The sequence below is a fragment of the Eptatretus burgeri genome, chromosome 7, assembly GCF_056783735.1.
Source record: "Eptatretus burgeri isolate ZD-2024b chromosome 7, Ebu_testis_v1, whole genome shotgun sequence".
NCBI classification, from domain to species: Eukaryota; Metazoa; Chordata; class Myxini; order Myxiniformes; family Myxinidae; genus Eptatretus; species Eptatretus burgeri.
In genome coordinates, this window is record NC_140967.1 from 41,347,052 (window position 1) to 41,371,687 (window position 24,636).

The following is a 24,636-nucleotide window of genomic DNA, read 5'->3' on the forward strand; positions in this document are numbered from 1 at the left end:
GTAAGATTGTGTGTGTGTATGTGTGTGTGTGTGTGTGTGTGTGTGTGTGTGTGTGTGTGTGTGTGTGTGTGTGTGTGTGTGTGTGTGTGTGTGTGTGTGTGTGTGTGTGTGTGTGTGTGTGTGTGTGTGTGTGTGTGTGTGTGTGTGTTTTTTCTGTTAAAAAAAAAAAGTTCCCTTAAAAATTTATCTATGCTCCACTCTGCCTTGTATAAACACAAGTCCTGTCAAATTTGAACAAAAACAGCACATTATGATGGGGTGATTGACAACTAATACAATACGTTTCACATTGTACCATGCAGGGGAGTCCTGTGGCACCTCGGGCGGTGCACCTTGGGTCGATGTTCGTGCGTGGCCTTTACATGCTGTTGGCGGTCAATGCAGCTTGCGGAGAACCCTTTGAGCAGGAAGGTTTAATGCCCTGGATGCTTTTTGATGGCAAGCTCTTTCAGCTGAAATACCATCAAGCCCACAACTCCAGCTCACCAACAGCTCTACTGAAAACAAAGGTACCTCAGGGTTAAACAAGAGCTGTGACCTGAAATTGTCCCTAAAGAGTAGATAAGTCTGTAACCTCAACAAAAGCAGCCCAAATGGTCCTGATATCGATTTCATCTTCTCCCTGACACCAAGACCTTTAACGCGTGCTGTCACTGTATTTGTCCACCATGTGCCCCATGCATTTGTTCATTTTGCACAACAGATAATATCCATTTCAGTCGTTCTTGTTGTCCTTTAACGTGGTGAACGAAAGGTGCAACCGAACGGTAAGATCGTTAACTTGCTTGAACAGTCATGTGAATTCCTCCTCATGGGAATGTAATCTTGTGAATTAATCTGACAGGCACGTGGGTAATGCTTGTTACTCTCTACCTGCAGAAATGAATACAACACTTTTTTTTTTTTTTTGCATTTACAGGAACAATTGCAAATTTTCGGAAACCTTTTTGAAATGTGTACATCAGCACCACTTCGAGACAATGGTAAGGGGTGAGTGATTCGAGCGCTTCAGCTCGTATGGACTCGAGGCTTATATCTCTTGCAGTCTTGTATCCCAATACCTGAATATTTTCAGTAGAGTGAAGCCAGGTCACTTCAGCCCAGTAGATCTTGATTAACGATATTGCTGATTTATAATTTGAGTTTGTGCTGAAATTGATTTTTTTTTTTTGTATATATATATATATATGTATTTGAGATTCGTGGAAGAGCTATTACACTGAATGGAGCAGGACATAACAGGATGCAAAAGGAACAGTGGAGAGGGAAACACCAGCAACAGAGTAGAAGGCCAAGACAGAGGGAGACTTGGACAAGCAAAGGGAGTGGGGAGGAAAGGAGGGGCAGGAGAGGATGCATGAGGTGGACAAGATGGACACAGAAGGAAACTCCAAGGAGGGAAAATGGGAAATTTGGACGGAGGAGGGATTGCGTTGGGTGGGGATGGGGTAGAGGGTTAACGAGGGTCGAAAAGATCATAAATGATTTTGGATTGGGGATTATCTCAGATTGTGTTAAACAGACCATCTTGAAAACCTGGAGGGAAGAATGAGATCGAGAAGAATGTGGAAGTTGGTTCTACAGGTGCGGGGACGAGGGAATAAATAAAGAGGAACAAAGGATTATTGTTTCATCACAGACGATTAATGTGAGGGTAATATTAAACATCAGGGGATATTTTATTTGAAGTAAATTGATGAAGGTAAACTTTTTTTTAGTTTTTTTGTGGCTTTTCCCTCAGCTGTTCTGAAAAACAACATCCAACATCTCGGTTGATGTCATCAAAACGAGCGATTTTAAGATGAAAGTGGAAATGGCAGAAAGTCTGCACAGATTGCTGTTGCGCTGCCATTTTACTCGTGAAAATTCTGTTGCATACAAGCAGAGGAGACGGCAGTTATATTGGCTTCAGATAGTGCCATGGTTTTGTTGCATCCCCGAGATAAGTGCAGCAATGTGGTCTCAGGTTACTGATGGTAGGTTCTGCATCAACATCGGAGAGCGATATTTCTAAAACGAGGCGAATTGAACAGCCTTGTATCGAGTGACTGGGAGATTTTAACAGCAAAACGTGTTGGCAACGTTCCCCCAAAGTCTCGTCTGCATCCAATCACTTTGTCTCTGATAAATATCGGAAAAGCTTGGTGTTGCCAAGAATCACCAGGAATGAAGTCATAACAGTAAGCTCTGAGCTGTTGTCTAATCTACATAATAAGATTCAATGGATGTGTCGGTTTTGCGTCCCCCTGCGTTACCACTTACCACTTCCGCACAAAGTTAAAAAGTGGAACCATATTAAATCGTCAAGGACCCAGGCAGTGCAGGGTCAAAAGAAGAGATTTGGACAAAAACATTTTCATTCTTCACATCAATAAGTACCCAGACAAAGCAAGCGCGGCTTTGTGACAAGTCGTGAGATGCTCCTGATTGGCTGGGCAAGGTTCGGTGCACTGTAATTGGTTCCTGCCAAGTGCCATCAATACATCCCGACCATTCTATACCTGTTACGATTGCAAAATTTAAAGAAATAATAGTAATAAGTCTAGAGCTGCTAACAACGTAACAAAAAGTGAGCCAGGGCCCCACACGCTTGTAATTATAATGTCACAAGCACTGTTAATGAAAAGGTGAAACAAGAGAATGAAGGGACAACTCAACAAGGTGGGGGAATCCTACAGATATTGGACGGACAGACAGATTTCAAAACGGAGGCGGATGCATTTTGAAGTGAGAATTATCAAATCCAATCTCTCTCGTGCTCTTGAAGACCGGTGAGGACGTGTTGTTTCTTTGGGAAAAGACATGGTGGTATCCACCTCCTCTCAGCCCGATGAAGGCAGGAATTATGATTTGGGTCAGGGTACTGGCACACAACAGCTTACTCTTTGAAAGGTACTGCAGGATATTTAAAAGGTCCACAGAATGAGAAATACGTTTTGTTGAATGAATAAATATGGCTTCACTTTATCCTTAATCGTTTTATATTTTTCCTTGCATATGTTAAAATGACCATTTTGTTTTTTTGTGTCCTTGTACTCTGGATTGGCCCCACCCCCACTAAATGGCGATGCGATTGTCATATCATGTGATCCGCCACATCATCTCCGGGATACTTTTGATGCGGGACTTGTGCATACGTGTGGCGTACATATGCTCGGAGATGTATATTTATGCGTGTAGGTACAGTACCGTTGCCCCGGCAGTTGTACAATTATGTTCAATCGGCATCAGTTAACCTGTTGTACAGGTGGTGGACAAAGAAAACATGGAAACTCCAATGTAAAGTCATTTAATAGGGCGTTAGGCCACAACGTGCGGCCAGTACGGCCTGTATACATAGTGGCATAGAGTCAACCAGCGTGTGGAATTCTGCAGGAGGGATGTGGCAACATCTTCCACGAGAAAGTCAATCAACACACATTTTTGACGGAGTCATTCCGTCAAAAATGACGGAGTCACTCGGGCGTCATTCCAGAATATCCCGTAAATGCTCGATTGGGTTCAGATCTGGTGAATGAGAAGGCCATAACATATGGATAACATCGGTGTCATGGTCATCAAACCATTGGGTGACCACACGTTCTCTGTGGATGGGGGCATTGGGTGGGGAGGGGGGGTCTCCTCTTTCAGCCATAATTATAGCCAACCAGGCCTGTGCAGCATTTTATACATGACCCTAAGCATGCTGGGTTGTTATTGGCTTACTTAATACATGGGCCGCACCTGTGTGGAATTAGTTGCTTGGTTGTCCTCATTTACCTAGGTGTTTCCATTTTATTAGTCCACTACCTGTACATCACTCACTCATGACATACATGTACAGTGTGCGGATAGTCCCATCCAGTATGGTGGTAATCATATATACGTCTAGTATTGCACTATATATCCGTACATGAGTTTTTAAATCCTTTAATTTATTCTTCATCATTGAGAGATGGGACAAAAAAACTAGACAGCACGATAATGTAAAACGTTGTGGACAGATTCTGACAAAACTTGTTGGAGGAGTTGGGCGACAAGAACAAGCTGATTCGATTTTGGAGATCCAGCTCCAGATCCAGGCTATCGGTGGGATACAAAATGTAAATTGTTCAGCCTGACGAAGGTATGCGCTCTACCAAGTGCCGTTCCTTTTTACCTCCCCCACCAAAGGTGAAGGAGGTTATGTTTTCACCCCTTTCTGTTTGTTTGTTTGTTACTTGCAAAATCGAAGATTTTTCAAGTGTATTGGTTAGTCGATTTTGTTATTGGGTAGTCGATCGAGTCGGAAAAAAAAAAAATTTGAGATTTGTTCTACCCTTATTATCAGTATTTAAAATGGCGATTTCAGTTAATACAATGGTGATTTCGATGAAACTTGGTTGGTAGGTTCATACCATGACCTAGTTGTGTGCAAATGAGAACCGTTGCTATGGACACCAATGTTGCCTAGCAACAGGACTTTGAAATTTTTGAAAAATCATTAAAAAATGTATTTTTTCGAAAATCAAAAATCGGGCCACGAGTGACTGTGGGCAGTACATTCAGCCATATTGTCAAAAATTTCCAGCTGGATCCTATGAAAACTGTCGGAGAAGATAGACTGAATGAACCCTGGTCGAAAACAATAAAAAACTAAGTTCGTTATATCTCAGTGACTATGAGTCCGATATACATGAAACTGTTATGGTAGGTTCATGGTATGTCTTACTTATGTGGGAGAAAGAACCGTTGCTATGGACCCCTCCGTTGCCTAGCAACGGCCGAAAAACCTCTAAATGTGGGGGTATTTTAACGAAAAAACAATCTGCAGCATTAACCCTTGAAGCGAGGATCATGAATTTTCTTGTGCTTAATCCTCAGGTCATTCCCCATCGAACGGGCCCATCGCGTCAGGTTCTATTGAGTAGGCGACTACCCATGTCCGTCTACCGGCTTGTTCTGCCTGTCTGTCGCTTACAGGATCTCAATTTTAAACCGATCTTCACGAAACTTCATCACATGGTAGAGTTTGTCATGAGGAAGAAGCCTATTGTTTGAGGTCAAAAGGTCAAAATAGGTCCAAGGTCAACAACTTAGGCGAGATTTCTAAAATCTTCAATTTTCATCCGATTTACTTGAAATTTGAAGAGGATTTATTATATTTCAGGTCCCTGAATTCAACCGGCTAATTATTTTTGAGGTCAACATCGACCAAAACGTAAACTTAGGCCGAATTTATAAAATTATCAATTTTCATCCGATTGATTTGGGATTTGAAGAGGAGTTGCATATTTGGTCATCGAATTCAACCACCAATTATTTTTAAGGTAAAATTTGTTTTATGGATTTTGCAAGTATCGTGCACTGCATGACGTCGTCTTCTTGTTTGTCTGTCTGTCTGTGTTTGTTTGTTTCCTCCACCACCAAAGGTGAAGGAGGTTATGTTTTCACCCCTTTCTGTCTGTTTGTCTGTGTACAGGATATCTCAAAAAGTTGTGGACAGGTTGGGTGTGCGGTAAGGACAAACTGATTAGATTTTGGTGAAGATCCGGATCCAGATCCGGATCCGACTACTAGTATTTTTTAAGCGATTCTTCACCATTGAGAGATAGGGCTAAAAACGATATACAGCATGATATCTCAAAAAGTTGTGGACGGATTTGGATGAAACTTGGTGGGCAGGTTGGGTGTGTGGCAAGGATGAATTGATTCGATTTTGGTGAAGATCCGAATCCGGATCTGGATACAAGAATGATTTAACATTTAAAGTGATTCTTCACCATTGAAATGTAGGGCCAAAAACGATATATAGAATGATATTTCAAAAATGTATTGGGCCTGATATGTTCTCCTGGGTCAGGCATGGCGTGGCGGAGGTATGCGCTCCACCGAGTGCCCTTCTAGTTTTAAACTGAGTTTAAAGTTGAGTTTTGACCAGACACGGTGGTGTAATAGTTAGAGCATCCGCTCTGAATCTGGGAGGTCAGCAATTCAAACCCCCTGCCAACTTATATGAAAGACTTTAAAAATGGTGCGTGCCGCTTCCTTATCATCCCGAGGTTTCACAGGTAGATTGATTCATCAACATTACATGTGTGCCATCCCTCAAATGGACGTTAAGGAGGCATCATCCCGTAAGTTGGTGTATGCTGAAGACTGGTGTCCTTTGTGAAGAGTATGCGAGCCATCGCTGGCACCATGGCCAAATCCCCTACTACTGCTGGGAAGGCAATGGCAAACCACCCAGTACAACCCTTACTCAGGAAGCTGCTTCGGTGACACCAATACTCTGAAGAGTATGATAAATCAGAGCATGGTAAAAATAAGCGAGTCAGACAATGGAGTTTAGCTGCTTTCTCGCTCAATAAAAAAAAAAAACGAAAACGGAGAAAGTCAGGAGGAAGAGTGAAAATGAACTTGAAGGTAGGCCTCCACTACCATCCTCCAGTCAGATGCTTAATGAGGCATCTCCTGGAAAGCTGTCTTTCTTTCTTTTTTTACCTCTCCCTCTTTGGATGACTTTCAGTGAACTATAATGTTGTAGATCCAACATTCGGAGAGGTTCTGGGATTTCAAGATCGAAACCCTTGAAGTGGATGGCCATTGAAACATGCAGTCCCATTGAAGGAATTCTTCAATCTCTCCCTCCCAAAGTACTTTCACAGCAATGATTCCACTGTGTGCTTTGCCTTCATCTTTCAAAGAGCAGTCATAGTAGAAATTTGCAATTCGTTCAGTGTGCCGGTGATGACTCACTTACTCTCCATCAAAATGCCATGGGATCTTTAATGTCCACCAACTAATACTAGATGGAGGCCCTCGATGTCAGACATGACATCAGGGCCATCATTGATTCTCTCCTGACATATCTCGAGCTTTTAATACACTCCAGCATCCTGCCTCACTCTGCAAACTCTCTGCTGATGGCATCAAAGGTGAACTCCACTGTTGGGTAACCGACTTCCCCCATTCTCGTAGTTAACGTGTGGATCTCAACGGAATCCTTTCATGTACTCTCCCTGTTAAGGCTGGAGTCCCCCAAGGCAATGCTCTGGATCCAATCCTATTCATAATCACCAACAACGATCTCTGACTTTCTGGAAAATCCCCTTTGTCTATTTGCTGATGACTCCACTTTATGTCGTGACATCCCTCATCCTTCAGACAGACAGGATGCAGCCTCTTCCCTCTCTTCAGATCCTGACAAAATCACAAGATAGTGAAACACTTGTACGTCTTTCAATCCTGGCACATCTCACACTCTCACCATCTCTCTCCAAAAGGACCATCTGGCAACCCCCCTCCCCATCTACTTTCATAACAATCCTCTTGAGGAATTTGTCAAAGTCCTTCCTTGGCACACCTGAACTTCTATCCACCTACAAGGCCTTCATCCACAGCTTGATGGAGTACTGCTCTTCCCTCCGAGCTGGCTCCCCTGCCTCACATCTTTGATGCCATGGAAACCACGAGATTCAAGATTATTGGAATCTCCTGCGATGAAGCCGATGGGTTTGTCACTTTACCATCACAGACATGTCGGTGGTCTCTGTCTTCTACCGCCTCCTTTATAGTCTCGCACTCTCTGCTCTTTTCATGCCTTATCCCCAACCCGCTCCAGGTTTCTGCAGGGCACACACGGTCCACCGTCAACCTCCTTCTGGTGAAACTCTCAAAACCGAGAATCACTACTCACCTCAACTTATTCAATCCTCTTTTACCTCTGCCACTGAAGGTGGATGGAGGTTATGTTTTCTCCCTTGTCTGTGAAGAGGATATATCTTAAAAATCTATGGACAGCTTCAGACAAAACTTGGATAGGTTGGGTGTGACAAGGACAGATTGATTTGATTTTCGTGAAGATTCAGACACCAGGATATTTAAAAAAAATTTCAGTGATTCTTCATGGTTTATTAGGGGTGGGTTAGATGAGTCTTTGCAAGAGTCAGTTTTGAAAAGAACTGCTCACAGCTGTAGGTCGTCCCAAACAGTGATGCAAACTTCAGTGCGTGTCTCCTCAGAATGGGAAAATCCTCAGCACGTACATACAGTTTGTAGAACTCGAGCAAAGGGAGGTTGTTGTACCTAGCTTTGAGCTCGTCATTGCTTTGCAGCTCAATGATTTTGTGTTGTAGGTTGTCAGGCACATCAGCTGGTTCCACATTAAACCTCATGGCAAATATGTTCAGTCCCCTTTGTTTACTTTTCATGTCCTGGAACCTCTCTCCATATGCCTGGAGGAGTTTTGCACACTCAGCAGCATATTCAGATGTCACACCATGCTTTTGTTCTTGCAGAGTGGGAAAGTGGGCAGTGTTTCCCCTTTCCAGTTGCACTTGCCACAGCTTTAGTTTAGTTTCAAATGATTTCACATTTGATTGTAGAGAGCTGAGAAGCTGGTTGGGACCTTGGAGCTTGACGTTCAGCTCTGACAGGTACTTGGTAATGTCCACCATGAAGCCCAAATCACACAGCCACTTGCTATCACTGAGTTCCATGACAGGTTTCCTCTTCATCTCCATGAACTATTTCACTTCTTCTCTCAGTGAGTAAAACCGTGTGAGCATATTTCCGCAACTCAGCCACCGCACCTCACAGTGGTAAACCAGATCTCCGTACTCTGACTCTCATTCACTCAGGAGCTCCTTGAACTGGCGGCTGTTCAGCCCTCTGCTTTTGAAGACGTTTATGGTGGAAACGACAGTTGTCATCACATTTTTGAGCTTCAGGGACTGTGCACACAGATTCTCTTGGTGTATGATACAGTGGCACACAACTCACTCACTTGGATCGAGACTGAGACGACTCATTTCTCTTTTTGACCAATGCAGTCAATCCCTTTTGCGTGCCAACCATGGCTGGGGCTCCATCCGTGGCCAGGCCACTTAACTTGTCAAACTGCAGTTCGAATTTGTTCATAGCCAAAACAACTTGCTCAAACAAATCCTCACTTTTGGTGGTGCCATGCATGGCTTGCAAAGACAGCAACTCCTCGCTCATATCAAACTCAGCTGTAATCCCCTGCAAAAAAATGGCTAGTTGGGCGGTGTTTGTTATGTCCGTTGTCTCATCGCAGGCCAGAGAGAAAAACTGGAAATCTCTTGCGGTGTCCTTCAGTGTTTTCTCAATATCTTGTGCCATTTCAGTAATCCGATCTGAGACAGTTCTTCGAGACAAACTGACACTTTGGAACAATTTTACTTTGTCCGGTGCGAGCAGCTCCACAGCGGCAACAAGGCACTCCTTCACAAATTCTCCTTGTGAATGCGGCATCAGCTTCTTAGAGATTAGCTCACTTGCCACAAAACTAGCATGCGTAGTGTTGTCTCGGTCAGATTGTGGTCTTATGAAGACTGCTTGTTGAGCACCAAAACTCCGCCGAAGAGCGTTAACTTTATCCAAGCGCATTTGTCCTTTCAACTCATCCAGTTTAGCATGTTTCAAGCTGTAATGACGCTCGAAGTTGGACTTTTTCATCACCGAGAGCGCTTCCCGACAAACTAGGCATACTGGCTTGCCTTTTACTTCCACAAAGAAATAATCGTTTGCCCATTTCTCTTGGAAAGTGCGACATTCCGCATCTACCTTTCTTTTCTTGTTAGTCGCCATGTTTGCATATAGTGAATGAAATGATGACATGAGATTACGCGATCACACATTACGTTACGCACGTGCTGCATTCACTGACCCTGAACGTGAAACAGACAGATGACAGCTGTCCGTTTAATTTATTTTTTTAGGAAAAAATAATCGGTCTGGAGTTTTTTTTGTGTTGTATTTCTGAGGTTGCTTTTGTTTATTTTTGGCGAACGAAGTGAGCTTCATACTTAGCGTGTGCACATGAGAGAATAGGAAACAACACAATACCATGGCAATTTGGAATCCGTGTGGTTGGCCATGACCCTTTTGCTTCAGTTTTTACAGCACGTGCGCTGTATACAATTGCACCGAGTTTGAAATGTCCCCGGCGTTGTCTACCACGTCTCCGGTGGGTCCGGTGTCCCCCCGCCCCCCCCCCCCACGTGCCTCAGGACAGCCAATGACGGCCGTGCGGTAGATGCAGTGCGTAACCTTGACGGAAATGGCGACAATTGACGGAAATACCCGAGTATTTCAATGGAAATTTGTGAAACTAATGTGTTATACATGTGAAAACCATTTAATTTATTGCTTGACGGAAAAAAAACGAAGAAACGCTCCCCTCATGTACGAACGAACGAAAGACGTCATTTCCGTCCAACATGGCATTTCGCGCCGAACGCAGAAAGCTAAGTTCTTCTCATGCCATCATTCTCTTTAATATTAGCCATAAACAAGTTTCGTCATGCATTAGTAGTTGAAATTTACTTACAACAAGAACGAAAAAATAATCTCCTCAGATTCAACAAGAACGAAAAAAAAAAAAACCGAAAACATCACGTGCAGGACAAGACCAATCGAGCTGAAGGAAACGATACTGTTACTGCACTGCTCCTGATTGGTCAAAGGACACCACGTGTGTTGTGTGGGCGGTGTTATGCACGAGGATTCCAGACTAAGTTCTTCTTATGCCATCATTCTCTTTTATATCAGCCATAAACAAGTGTTTCGTCATGCATTAGTAGTTGAAATTTATTTACAATCATTCTTTTGCGGCCTCCTGCCACGCTGTATCGAACGATTTCATTCCTTCTGTTATATATAAAGGTGCTTATCACAATAATAACAAGATTTTTACATTTCAAATATTAAGTACACTTTTTAATTGTTTTTCAACTGAAAAAGCATAAATTGCATATTTTAACATTAGTGTACTAATTTGATTCACCACACGCGCTGTATTGAAGGATTTCACTTGTTTGTTTTTGCTTCTGGTTTTTTTTTGTTTCCGGTTTTTGTCATGGGGAATGATGCATGCCGGGAGATAAAGGCATCGTCGGAGACATGAAAGACCCAAATATCAGACATGGTGTATATTTCCTCAACTGATTTTAATAAAGATATCTCCTGCATCATCAAAAAATAATTTTTAATTGTGATTTACGTTATTTGATTGCTGATCCCGAATCCAGGCCGAAGTAACCGGAAATCGTATTTTCAGTTGTGAACAAGTTGTAGGTAAAGTCAGAAGCGAATGTAAGAAGAATACTACGTTCGCTTCTAGTATTTATTTTTTTAGATGAGATCCTGTTCTAGGTGGTGTAGTTGTTGTTGTGGAGGCAATGTTAATTTTTTTTTTCAGGTTAGATCCTGTTCTAGGTGGTGTAGTTGTTGTTGTGAAGGTAATGTTGAGGTAATATTTATTTTTTCATAGCAAAAAGACTTTAATTTGATATATTTAAGAAGCAAATGAAAGAAGAATTCTGCGTTCACTTCTCGGCTTTGCCAATTCCATATTATGAATTGTCTCGCGAGCCGTATACGGCCCGGAGGCAGGAGGTTCCCCACCCCTGGTTAAGATAGATTACATATATACAGACAGTGCCTTTAGGAAGTGTACACCCTCTTTCAAATTTTTCACTTTTTGTTTCCTTATAACCTGGAATTCAATTGCATTAAGGCCCAGTCACACCTTGACGTTTTAGCCAGCTTATGCCGATTTTTGGAAAATTTGTCCAAAACGCTGGTACACGTCGAATACGTTATGGGTAAGTTTTGATAACATTGAGAGCACGTTGAAAAACACTGCCATACGTCGTTGTACGCTGGCTTTAAACGTTGTACTTTTCGGTTGTCCTCAAATTTTCCATGCTTGAAATTTTAAGACTTATGCCAGTGTATGACTCACACGTTCCGCATAACGCTGGCCATAAGTTGTAGGCACGTCACGCGATCGTTGACACATGTCGACACACGTTACTTGTGAGTTAATCATAAGTCGAAACATGTCGAGGTAATGTTTAATGTATCCGAAACTTATTTCTAACCTATGAGTTACGTGTTGTACTCACGTTACGCGATCGGTGACACACATCGACACGCGTTACTTGTAAGGTGCTCATAAGTCGAAACACATCAAGGTAATGCTTAGCGTCAGTGTTCCAGACTCCCTGGGTTTTTTTTTGTTTGTTTGTTTTTTCTTCCTTCCTTCGGTATGATGGTGATTTTGACACTTCGATTTCTAGTGCGGTTATAATATAATATAATTAATAGGCTGCCGCTCAACGATTTAAATCATAACCACACTGTACACTGAACACCGTCATACCGAAGAAAAAAAAAACCGGGAGTCTGGAATACTGACGCTAACCATTACCTTGACGTGTTTCGACTTATGAGCACCTTACAAGTAACGTGTGTCGATGTGTGTCAACGATCGCATATCGTGCGTACAACTTATTCCCATCGCATGCGGAGCGTGTGTCATACGGCAAGTACGTCGTAAAATTTTCAACATGTTCAAAATTACAAGACGTACTCCACTTACTACGACGTATGATAGCGTACTTTAGCGTTCTATTCACGCATACCAAACTTACCCATACCGTATTCGACGTGCGCCAGCGTTTTAGACGCATTTTTCAGAGGTCGGCATACGCTGGCAAGATCGCCAAGGTGTGACTGCGATGTTGACACTCCCATTTCTGCAGCGGTTATGATTTGAATAGTTGTGCGGCAGCCTTTTAATAGGCTATGCCACGTGATCGTCGGCGATGCGTGCAGCGCGCTATGCCGAAGTTAGACTATCATTGGGCATAGGTTGTGAAGGCCGACAACAGGTTCAGCATTCGTTGGTATAAGTTATCTATAACACAACGAAACGTTCTGTGTCCGTTACTAATACGTTATGCATAAGACCAAGTCGTTATGAATACGTCCGAATCTTTAAAAAAAAACATCAAAAGTTCAACGTAAGCCAGCGTTTTACATACATTTTAATACGTTGCCATTGCTGGCTAAAACGTCAAGGTGTGATTGGGCCTTTCAATCAGACTTTTTACACCTTTATTTACACATCGTAACCCACAACTTCCAAGTGAAAAACAAATTCTACAAATTTCAGAAAATTAATTAAAAATACAAAACAAGAATATCTCGGTTGGATAAGTGGCCTAGTCAAAGTCCCGACCTAAATCCAATCGAAAATCTGTGGCATGACTTGAAGATTGTTGGCCATCAACGTTCCCCACACAACTTGACTGAGCTTGAACAGTTTTGTACAGAAAAATGGGAAAATATTTCCCTATTAAGGTGTGCAAACTTGGTAGAGACCTATCCCCACAGACTCACAGCTGTAATTAGCTGTCAAAGGTGCTTCCACCAAGTATTGACTCGGGGGTGGGGTTGGACACTTATCCAACCAAGATAATCTAGTTTTGTATTTTTAATTAATTTTCTGAAATTTGGAGAATTTGTTTTTCACTTGGAAGTTGTGGGTTACGATGTGTAAATAAAGGAGGAAAAAGTCTGATTTGATGCAATTTAATTCCAGGCTATAAGTCAACAAAAGGTGAAAATTTTGCAAGATGTAGACTTTCTCCAGGCACTGAGGTCAGGTCAGGTATGGGAGCATGCGCCAGAGCAGCGCATTGCTGCGTCCACTTTCCGCCAGTACTCCAAGGGCCTCCGTCTGGCCATCCCCCAGGCAGATGCCTAGCCCATCCCCATCTCCTTGAGATGCTGATCAACCTGCTGCAACCACGAGGCACGTAGTCGGCCCATTGGCCTCCTCCACTTACGAGACTCGCTCGCTGAGAGAATCTGGTGAGCTGGATCAGCGTCAGGAAAACGAGCCACATGTCCATACAGCCACAGCTGACGCTCACGGACTATGCAGGTAACAAATCTCATTTGAGTCTTTCTCAGCAACTGCTCGTTGGACACAAAGTCCGACCAGCGATAGCCAAGGATTCGCCGAAGAGACCTGGTGCCAAAGGAATTAAGTCTCCATCTCAGATCCCTGGTCAGAGTCCAAGTCTCACCATAGAGCAAGACGAGAAGCACCAAGGACCTGAAGATTCAGACTTTCGTCCTCCCACACAGTACCGGCAGCGCCACACCCCATGATCCAGTGAATCCATGACTCCCCAGGCCCGGCCCAGACGTCTAACCGTATATCGGCACTGTATATCATATATTTCAAAAAGTTGTGGACAAATGACAAAACTTGGTGGATGAGTTAGGTTGGTGACAAGAACCAGATTAGATTTTGGTTAAGATCCAAATGCAGATCTAGCCCATCAGTGGGATAAAACATAAACTGTTCATCCTGGTGGAGTCATGCACTCCAACAAGTGCCGTTCTCGTTTCTTGCCTGTGGAACCAACTCCATATTCTCTTCATTCTCATTGAGGAAACAAAGTTTTAAAGACAGCTGTTTACCAACATCTCAGATCACCCCATATCGAAAACCATGATCTTTCTGACCTCCGTTGTCCCCCCAGCCAACATCCTTCCAAATTTCCAGTTTATCCTTTCTGAGGTTGCTTCCATATCCATCTTGTCCACCACATGCATTCTCCCCCTTCTCATCCCTCCACACACCCATTATTTGTCCATCTCCCTCTATTTTGACCATCAATCTTGCCGCTGGTATCCCCTCCCCCCCCCCCTTCCACTGTTCCTTTTGTTCTGTTGCATCCTGATCCATTCCGTGTTCTCATTCTTCCACAATAGGGTCCCGTGACCGTTTTTCCGAGACCAAGGTTTGAAGGTTGATTTTAGTTAATTTGAGGGTGCTGATTAAAATGAACTGGGGTGAACCTCGTGAAAATGTGGGCTAACTCGGCCAGATGCGAAAATTCAAAATGGCCGCCATGCTACTTCCAGTATATCAAAAATTGCATATCTTTGGTTCTACATGTCCGGTTTTTATGATTTTTGGGTCAAAATATATGTTTTGAAGGTCAAGGATGTCATATATTACCATTCCAGATTGTTATGTTTAAGGGTTAAGTCACAAAATATGAAATATAACTTTTCGGGGGCCAAATCCAAGATTGTCGTCGAGTAACATCTGGAAAATAGTAAAAAATCAATTTTCTTCTCATAATATTATTGGCAGTTGATCTTTTCATGCAAGTAAATGTTTGTTTATATGTGGGAGTGCACAACAAATTGAGACAAGAAGAGAAGGACGCAATGATTGTCTTTATTTTCAGAACATAATATCAATTTCTCAACTTTTACACTGTTCAGGTAGGTTATACCATTCTTTTGTATGTCCCTCCTGTACTTCATCGAGAACAGTAATATGATGAAAGAATATCAACATTCCTTGATTTTGTCTGTAGAGCAACAGTGTTTCAATGGAAAAATGAAATAAAACATGAATTATCTGAATTCCCAGCAATTGACGCTTTCCCGGTAAGTATTCTTGTAATTTGCATTGACCAAAGTTTGATGTACTGTCCAAGCTGTCTTTTATCTAAGACAGTCATAATAAAATAACATTAACATCTTATATTTTGACTGTGGCAATGTTTTTACAGTTGTAAATGAAATGAAATGAAATCTCCATTGAAACACATACATGTAATCCTTCAGTCACGATCTGAGTCGCTGGCTCAAGTCACAAACTTCATCATTACTTTCAGCCTCATCATCGTGCAACAATGTCTGTTCTTGTTCAACCAAGTCATGTAAACTTCTTGGGAGTGCATCATGGGTATACCTCACTGACACACATCTACCGTCTTTCATTGTCCATCCATGGTTGGTGGGATTTGGGGGTGCATCCAGCTTGTCATAGTTTAGTTGAATGTAAACTTGGTAGTTAACTCGCGTCACATGCAGATTGTGAGAATCTGGATCTGGTGGGATGCGGGACGTGGACTTGTTTTTCATCTGACCCCACTTCCGTGCTCTGGCTTCACCTAACGTTTTACTGATTGTGTCATTATAGATGTGTCTAATAGTGAATGTGGCCATTTGCTGAAGCACCTCTTGTGTCACTGGAAGTGTTTTGCCAACATCTTTCAAAAGATTGCGTGCCTCCTGAGTTCCTGTTCCTTTTTCATAAACTGTGTTTTTCCCATGTCCATAGAAGCCAGATGTTTTATCAGACCCACTATGGATGTATAATGGGATTAATATTTCAGCTACATCATCAGAGCAAAGGTCTCTGCAGCTGATGATTTTGTCTTTCCGTTTGATAGCAAGGGTGCCCTCCAGTTGATGTGCAACATATGCAGAAAGAATCACTACATCTGTGTCCTCGTTATCAATCACGACTGTCTCCATTTTTCCTGCTTTTCGGATTTGCGAATAGATGAAGAACAGCATATGTGACTACATTCAAATTCTTCCATCCTTTCTCCGGAGGAGATGTTCCAACAATTTTGCCTGATGGAGTACACAAAGTCAATTTCTCTATGATTCTTTACAAGCTTGGTGAACTCATCCTTTAGAAACTTTTGCAGCCTTTGTTTGTTTCCCTGATTGCTGAACAGCACCTGGAAGTTCTTTGTGGCAGGAAACCTATCTGAAGTTTTCATGTGCACATTTCTGGACCCATCTCTATATGCTGTCGTGGATTTACGACGCTCATGCTCACTCTCTTTGGAGTTTTCCACACCATCGGCATCATTTACAAAAACAATCTGGCTTGCATTTGGATGCCTTCTGCGAATAACGGAAAAAAGCTTTTCAGCATAATCTCCCCACGTGAGGGCAGACCCATCAGCTTTCTCACGATCTTCTGCAGTTGGGGTCGTTAATCTCCACAGGAAACCCATATCGACTAGGGCAATGTACTGATCTGGAAAAGGTTCGACAGGCTGCATGTTTAATTTCTCAACTTTGATTTTTGCACTTTCTTCATGGTACTGTTGATGTAAAATATGGGTAAACACTCATCTGTCACGTGAAATTCCATCACCTGTGCGAGAGTAAACTTCTCTTCACCAGATTCTGCCAGCCAAATTAACGATGCCATTGCTCTGTTTTCCATAGCATCTGGCTTTGTCACTTTGCCTGAGACTGAATCCCGAGTTACAGGAGGTTTGCTGAAAGTGTATCTTGAACATCTGTGTATAGTAGCATCAAATGGTGTGTTCTGTGAAAACATTCGTTCTCTGAAGAATTGAGTCACTCTTGTTTCACCATCTTCGTGAGCACTTTCAAAATCACGTACCAGGTCACCTGAGGCGACAACACCGGGTACCAGAGCTCTCAGTTGTGGTTTATCCAAGTCAAATGGGTCACAGTCAAACTCAGTGATGCAACTGTCTAGGTCTTGGACAACCTGTTCGTCAATCTTCAGACGACTGGGGGTATTCTCAATATGCTTCAGAGCAGAGGTCTTCATCTGTGCCAGTGTGTAAAGAGCTGCCCTTACTCTGTTGACTGAGTTCACGTTCCTCGTAGTAGTTAACAGCATCTTCTCATTCCGCAGAATTTTCAGCCATCCAGCCTTCATCTTGGAACCTTTGTTCATTGTCATTTCAATCCAGAGGTCTAGAGGCAAACACGAATATGGCCTGCCAGTCATTGATTGTGCAAACAATCCATCTCGTAGGTATCTGGCCTTTTCCTTGGTGAAGACTACTTACTTCAAGCCAGAATTCCACAAGCCAGCGAGCATACCGGTCATTGTCGTAGACATGGAGCCATGGCATCATCATTTGCAATGAAGCCTTGAATTCATCCCAGTTCCTTGTTTTCACTGCATGGATAGTCAACATCAGAACTTCTACCATGGACATAAAACTCAACCAATACTTAACCATGGAACTGTTAGATGACTTGGCGCTCTGGAACACTTGTTCCACGAAGGACACAATATCTGGGTGAGATTCCAACTCTGAGTAGACTTCCTGCTTTTGCTCTGGAGTTATAGAGGATTCCTGAAGTATGGCAATCTTCTCCTTTGTATTTTCAGACAGGGACACCCCATCCTGCATGCCTTCTCTGATCATCCATCGACTCAGAGCTTCATACATCAACTGAAGACATCTGATGTTACGTTTGTAGTGTTTCCCACATAGTGCCTTCTCTACTGAACCTTCAGCAATGGCCTGTGCAGCAACCAGTATGTCAGACAAGCCAGAACCATCAAACCGTTTAAAAATGGCAGACATGAATGAGCACTGTGTGTGGAAAGGCCCAAGAAATGGCACAATGTCTTTGAAGGCTTCAGGATTTTCATTACTCAGTTGCACCATAAGTGCATAAACTGGTTAATCACCAACTAGCAAAAGAAAGGGCATTCTTTTTTCTCAGCTGCAGCCACCATCCTGCACATCACTTCGTGGACTACAGATTTGTGTGGAGGCTTAAGAAATGTTCATAAATAGTATGGTTTGCTCTTTTTCACATGTTGCTGCACAGTAACCTGAAATCCACCAAATGCACCAGTTATTTGTTCATCAGCAGGCATGTTTGCTTGGTCATCTGCACGACGCACCAAAGCATGGATGACACCCCTCTGTCTCTGTACATCTGTGTTCTGACAACTAATATCAATCTCTGGACGAGGAGCTGGTTGTCCACGTTTCACTGTTTTATAGGGCTGAACAGCATGTTGCGCCAGGCACAAACGTTTCAGGTCTTCTGAACTTGTGGGCAGTGGTCGCATGTCTCTTTCTGCATCTGGTAGAGTTACTTCCAGGTTCTGAGGTTGCACAAACAACATTGGTGTGGTGTGACGTATCAGCGCCTGTCAGTGTGTCTTCACAGAAGTTGTCATTGTCAAGAATGCCAATTCCAGGAATATTCTCTGCAAGCTCTACTGGACATACATCATTTTTTTCAAGGTCATGCTTTGCCCATGAATCAGAGTTGAAGAACAGATTTATAGCTGATTCCGAGGGAGAACTTTTTGAGGATGTCCAGAATCTCTCGACTTTGGGTCAGTCCATGCAGTGTCACTGACAGCTGTGTTTGACATGCAGAGCTTTTTCCTGTGATGTATGACAAAAGCAGCGAGGCAAATGCATGAACCACAGGATCTCTGCTGCTTTCTTCAAAGTTCTGCTTCTGTGGGGTTTTCAACCATGTCAGAAACTTCAAAAGCATGTCATTTGGGGCCTGTGGTGTCTCCAATTCCTCGACACTTGGTGGCCATGCCATTTCAGGAATACCAGCAAGAGCATCTTTCATGCGTCTAGCAACATTGTTGAGCAGCTGATCATCACTGACACCCAATGAATAAATGGCTGCTTCAGTGTAGCTGCCACCAGCTGATGTATCATATACTAGTGTATTCATTTTTTCGATGGCGGTCATGAAAGCCAATGTTTTCACCAAATTCTTTCCGAAGCATTTCCTTGATGTTGCTTGACTTCTTGCCACTGGGGTCAAAACCAAAGTTTCTCAGTAAGGCCTTATAATCAGACAGCAGGCTCTGTAGAGTTCGCAACTCATGCTCTTCGAACACAACCAAGCGTACATGTTTGAAGAACATCTCTCGTACTTCAGAAAGACGAATATCTTGTACATGGAACTGACCATCTTCACTGCTTTTTGATGGCGACACATACTTCTTCCAGCAGGACCGGTGATAGCGGATTTCTGCTGCAAAGGGATCTGGTATTGCATCTATAATAGTTAAGATGCGATCACGCATCCTGATGTCTTGGAAGTACACTGTATGTGCCTTGAATGCATACCAGGCATCCATCGTTTGCATAATATGCCATCTGTCCCTGGTGGGGTGTTTTTCATCTTCCGGTTTCATGCACCATACGCAACAGTTTTTGTCATGTATCACCCCACTTGCTGCTCGAGATAGTCTCTGGGGTCGTTCCACAGAACAGCTACTTTCTTCTTGGAGTATCTCCTCAGCTGCCAAACTATTGTCTCGTCTATTGCCAGCTGTATATGACGTTTATGAGAAAATGTAATCTTGCAAATTTTATGAAAGAACATGTTTTGTGGTCCAGCATCCCAATTCACGGTGTCGTATACTGTTCCAAACCTATCTAGATGATGCCATTGCTGTGCTAAAGTCTTGGATTGTCCCATGATTCAGGGGTCGTATTGGATTTGTTTTCATCGCAATGCTCACCATAGAGGATGCACTTGTGGCTTTCTTCACTCTCCTCACGTCTCCTTTTTTTACCTTTTCCCTTGGACGACATGACTATGACTCGTTCAAGGATCTCTGTAATAAATTAAAAGTGTGTTAAAACATAGTAACATTTCAGTTTACTTAAAACCTATGCATCTTAACTATTCAGGGTGTCTTCCTGGTCTTCTTCGTTGCAGTCAGCTTGCGGCCGTCTAGGATTTTTCTGCAAAAATGATTAAAAAAGCATTTTTAGGTCATCTCTTCGAGCATGACCTAATAATATTGGTGTTGAGAGGAGAGGTGACGATCCGTCCGTCCACAATGAAGTTGAAGCGGGAGATCTGGTCATTAGTGATCCTGATAGAGGTCGATGAGACGGACACGATTGTATGACTTTCAAGGTCACCGAAGGTCAAGGTCACGAGGCCTTTGAAGTTGCGAAAATGACGATTTTCAAATTCTATCTCCTCTGCCATTTCTCAAGCGATCTTGAATTTGATTGTAGCATATGAATCTATGGGACAATATCTAAATTTGGTCGGGCTGGATTTTCGATATTCGCTTTCGTTTTCGTGTCACGTGACTTCAAAGTTGGCAAAAAAATGTGAAAATGACTATTTTCAAAATCTATCTCCTCCTACATTTCTTAAGCAATCTTGAATTTGATTGTGGCATATGAATCTATGGGACAATATCTAAATTTTGTCAGGCCGGATTTTCGATATTCGCTTTCATTTTTGTGTCACGTGACTTCAAAGTTGGCAAAAAATGCGCAAATGGTGATTTTCAAAATCTATCTCCTGAATTTCTCAAGCGATCTTGAATTTGATTGTGGCATATGAATCTATGGGACAATATCTAAATTTTATCAGGCCGGATTTTCGATATTCGCTTTCATTTTCGTGTCATGTGACTTAAGTTGGCAAAAAATACGAAAATGACGATTTTCAAAATCTATCTCCTACATTTCTCAAGCAATCTTGAATTTTATTGTGGCATATGAATCTATGGGACAAGATCTAAATTTGGTCGGGCCAGATTTTCGATTTTCGTGTCACGTGACTTCAAAGTTGGCAAAAAATGTGAATGACTTTTCATGCGAAAATGACGATTTTCAAAATCTATCTCCTCCTACATTTCTCAAGCGATCTTGAATTTGATTGTGGCATATAAATCTATGGGACAATATCTAAATTTTGTCGGGCTGGATTTTCGATATTCACTTTCGTTTTCGTGTCACGTGACTTCAAAGTTGGCAAAAAATGCGAAAATGACGATTTTCAAAATCTATCTCCTCCTACATTTCTCAAGCAATCTTGAATTTTATTGTGGCATATAAATCTATGGGACAATATCTAAATTTTGTCGGTGCCGGATTTTCGATATTCGTTTTCGTGTCACGTGACTTCAAAGTTTGCAAAAATTGCTCTACCTTCAAGAGGCTATATATTTTCTCGCAGAGATGACCGGCACTCTCGCACGGGGGTAATTTGTTTAATTCTAATTCTTACACTTAACAAGATATTATGCTGATAAATGAAATATTTGACCTTAAAACATATGTTTAGACCCAAAAATCATAAAAATCGGACATGTAGAACCAACAATATGCGATTTTTTTTTTTTTAATATACTGGAAGCCGTGTGGCAGCCATTTTGAATTTTCGCGTCTGGACAAGTTAGCCCACATTTTCATGAGGTTCACCCCAGCTCATTTTAATCGGCACCTTCAAATTGACTTAAATCAACCTTCAAACCTTGGTCCCGGAAAAACGGTCACGGGACCCTATTGTGGGAACTCTACTACGAGCCTCGACTCTGTATACAAAGTCACGCCAATTTACAAATGGCTCAATTAACTTGCATAATGTGTTACCAATATGTTGAGCTCAGTGTGTAAAACTATTTTTGAACGGAACTGCAAAACAAAATATGCTGGATGTTTGAACGCGTACTCCTACTTATTTACAAATTTAGAGGCACTTCACAGTTTGGTGAACCCAATATTATTAAAGATGTTCCTTTGGTCAGAATAAAGAATCCTCAAGATTTTGTAACAAAGCCTGTCTCTATTTCTGTTAGTGCTGCTGTTTCCATCCTGTTACTAAGCAGATGCACAATATTATCTTTTATCAGGAAGCAGAAAATCTTTTGTGCAAAAAGACCAACTCATTCGACTCGAGCTGAAACAACGTTTCGAAATCACCAAACCAGTCCCTCACATTTTGCCATTCCTCAGTTGGATGTTTGAAAGATAATCCTAATGTAAACAAACAAAAAAAAACAACACAAGTAACATGTACGTATTCTTTTATTAAATTTACATCACATTGCTACATTTGGAATGAGGGGAAATGGAAGGTAGTTCTGAGCTAGCAAATTTGTCTTTTCTTTTGAAATATAGTTTGAGCTTTGTTTACGATAGTTGACACATGTTGGTGCTTAACCAGCAGTCTCGGTGGTGTAATGGTCCCTCTGATGTTATGAACAATTTACTTACATCTCATCTTTGCAAGTTACAATGTTGATGATTGATCAATCATCTGAGAATCTTCAGCCTGAATTTTACCAATCCTGTAAGCTGTGCAGAGTCAAGCCCAGTTTGTCCTGTACTTAGCTACTGGAGGTTGATGGAAAACTGAATGTTGGTGGCTGAGAGGGTAACGAGGCAACTCATATGGTGTGTTGTTCATCATCAAGCTGCCTACTCCTGAATTTGTTCCCCCATGGAGCCAAATTCAAGTATAACTGTCATCCTGGTACATCACTGGCAGAGAATGCTACATTTCAGAGCAGGTTCTCCATCAGATTGGATCACAGCCAGCCATCCTGCCTGCATTTGGATTGTGGACTTTCAAGTTACAACTATATAGCCCTCCAAATTTTTTTTTTTTACTATTAGCTTACCTGCCAATACCCATGCCAAATTTCCTGGCCAAGGTTTAAATGGGATGCAGAAAGGGAGGTGGATGTTATATTACCTTCAATTAAAAGTGAGATACTTCAAATGTAAAAGAATAGATATATGAAGTTGGGTGAGGAGAAATCTCAGGTTTAACAAGTCAAATTACCTTACCTTGCATCCAAGTTTCCTTGATTTTCATATTTTAAAATAAAAAAAACCTAAGAATATTTTTAGCCTCTCATGACAGTTTCATGTGATTGGATATGGTATGAGACGAGCTTGATTCTATATAATGCAAATTAAGGGTCTTTCTTCTCCAACCTTTTGTATTTGTATAAGCTTTTGGTGTTGCCTGCTTTTATCTGGTATACAAAAACGATGTTCCACCCCCAATGAAGACATCTGCTCAGTCATGTTGTTTCTTACATGTGTGCAGATGTTAACAGCCCGAGCACGATGACAGAGGTGCTCGTCACATCATAGTGGTTGCATTGAATGGATCAGCAGCCTGGTAAGAATGCATGCAATCTGCTTCTGGGCACCAAACATTAAAGCTTCATTGTTGTCAAGTGATATACAAAAAAAAACGAGCATTTCTAAGTTCACACATTTGAGCAAGCACTGCAAAGACAGAGCCAAGGTATTTTGACCCTTATTAATGTGGATTCAAAACGTGAATGCTCACCTTTGTTCTGTCTTTTTTTTTTGTCTTACCATTACTTTCTTGGCTTGAATTGAGTGCCGTAAGTGCAGGAAATGTGACACGGCCCAGAACTTGTGTTTTTGTTTTTTTTAAACAGTGTTTTTGTTGTCTGCAGTACTGACTTACTGCAGTACTGTCAAAAAGCCAACCCCTCTCGGATGAGATGTGAAAACAAGTGGCCAGGAGTTATGATTCTTCAGTGCAATCACCTACAATGATGTATCAACTCAAGTTTTTACTTTAAAAATAAAAATAAAACTTCGAAGTTCCTGTTGAAAGATCCATAATGATCATACCACCAACATAGTCGAGGTTGCCGAGAATTATTACATCCAAAATTGTAGACAAATCTCAATGATGGAAAGTTGGCGTATTTAACACGTGCCTTGTACACATGCAGTGGTGACACATTTCATCTTTACATGGGAAAAGCAAAACAAACTTGATCGAGAAACAAAAATGTGTTGTACCTACAAATTGATCAGTATAATAATAATAACTTGAAAATTACCACCTCACACTTCCGCATGGTCTTTTCACCAGTCTGCAAGGAAGGCCCGAAGCTCATGTCACCCGCTTGGTTTAACTGGTCTGTCCGAGTGGTCCGGCAGATCAAGTTGAGAGTGGAATTAAAGTCTGCAATGGTTTGCACACATTCTTGCCACGCCCTCCTCTTGGTCTTGGACCCACTGATCGCATTACTTCCTGCTCCCTTATCCCTGGTAGGAATCTATCTGTGCCAGAATTTTCCAGACACAGAGTTCAAAAAACTCTTCTTTTGGGTTTGCTGGCTCAACTCGACTGCCTTTTGCTGCTGTTCCTCCTGTCGAAAGAAAAAGGCCACATGAAAAAAATCATAAACTGCCTTTTTCATGGATGGGCAAACCAACATACATGAGTACTTTAGTTTTCATAGAATTCATGGTACGCTTTGCAATGATACAATCACAATGCAAAATAATAGTCGAGTGACTGGATTTTTTTTTAATGCTTTTTGAAATGATAGTTTTTATTTTAATGCTTCATTTTCCATCTGAACTGTGCAACTGGAGCAAGTTTTTTTTCATTATTTTGGAATATTACAATTAAAAAAAAAAGTTCTTTCCTTGTCTCAAAATGTGGCCCCACTGTCACGCC

At 41.9% G+C, this 24,636-nt stretch overlaps 2 protein-coding genes across 13 annotated transcripts in view; one reads left to right on the forward strand and one right to left on the reverse strand.

Moving 5' to 3' along the window:
* FAM120B (family with sequence similarity 120 member B) overlaps positions 1-24,636 on the forward strand; it is a 90,194-nt gene that overhangs the window by 46,618 nt on the left and 18,940 nt on the right. For 2 of the 12 annotated variants that reach the window (XR_015060027.1, XM_085888127.1), the window contains exons 6-8: positions 303-509; positions 920-983; positions 23,233-23,585. Coding sequence is in view for 5 of the 12 variants with exons in the window: in XM_085888127.1 (XP_085744253.1) it covers positions 303-509; positions 920-983; positions 23,233-23,279 (318 nt within the window). In the remaining 7 variants the exon portion in view is untranslated. The other 10 variants (XR_015060023.1, XR_015060024.1, XR_015060025.1 and 7 more) reach the window with 10 other exon arrangements.
* Positions 22,185-24,636, reverse strand: part of TIMM50 (translocase of inner mitochondrial membrane 50) — a 151,961-nt gene continuing 149,509 nt past the window's right edge. The window contains exon 10 of the mRNA XM_085888132.1: positions 22,185-24,322. Within this exon, the coding sequence (XP_085744258.1) occupies positions 24,230-24,322 (93 nt within the window). The 3' untranslated portion in view covers positions 22,185-24,229. The remainder of the gene's footprint in view (positions 24,323-24,636) is intronic.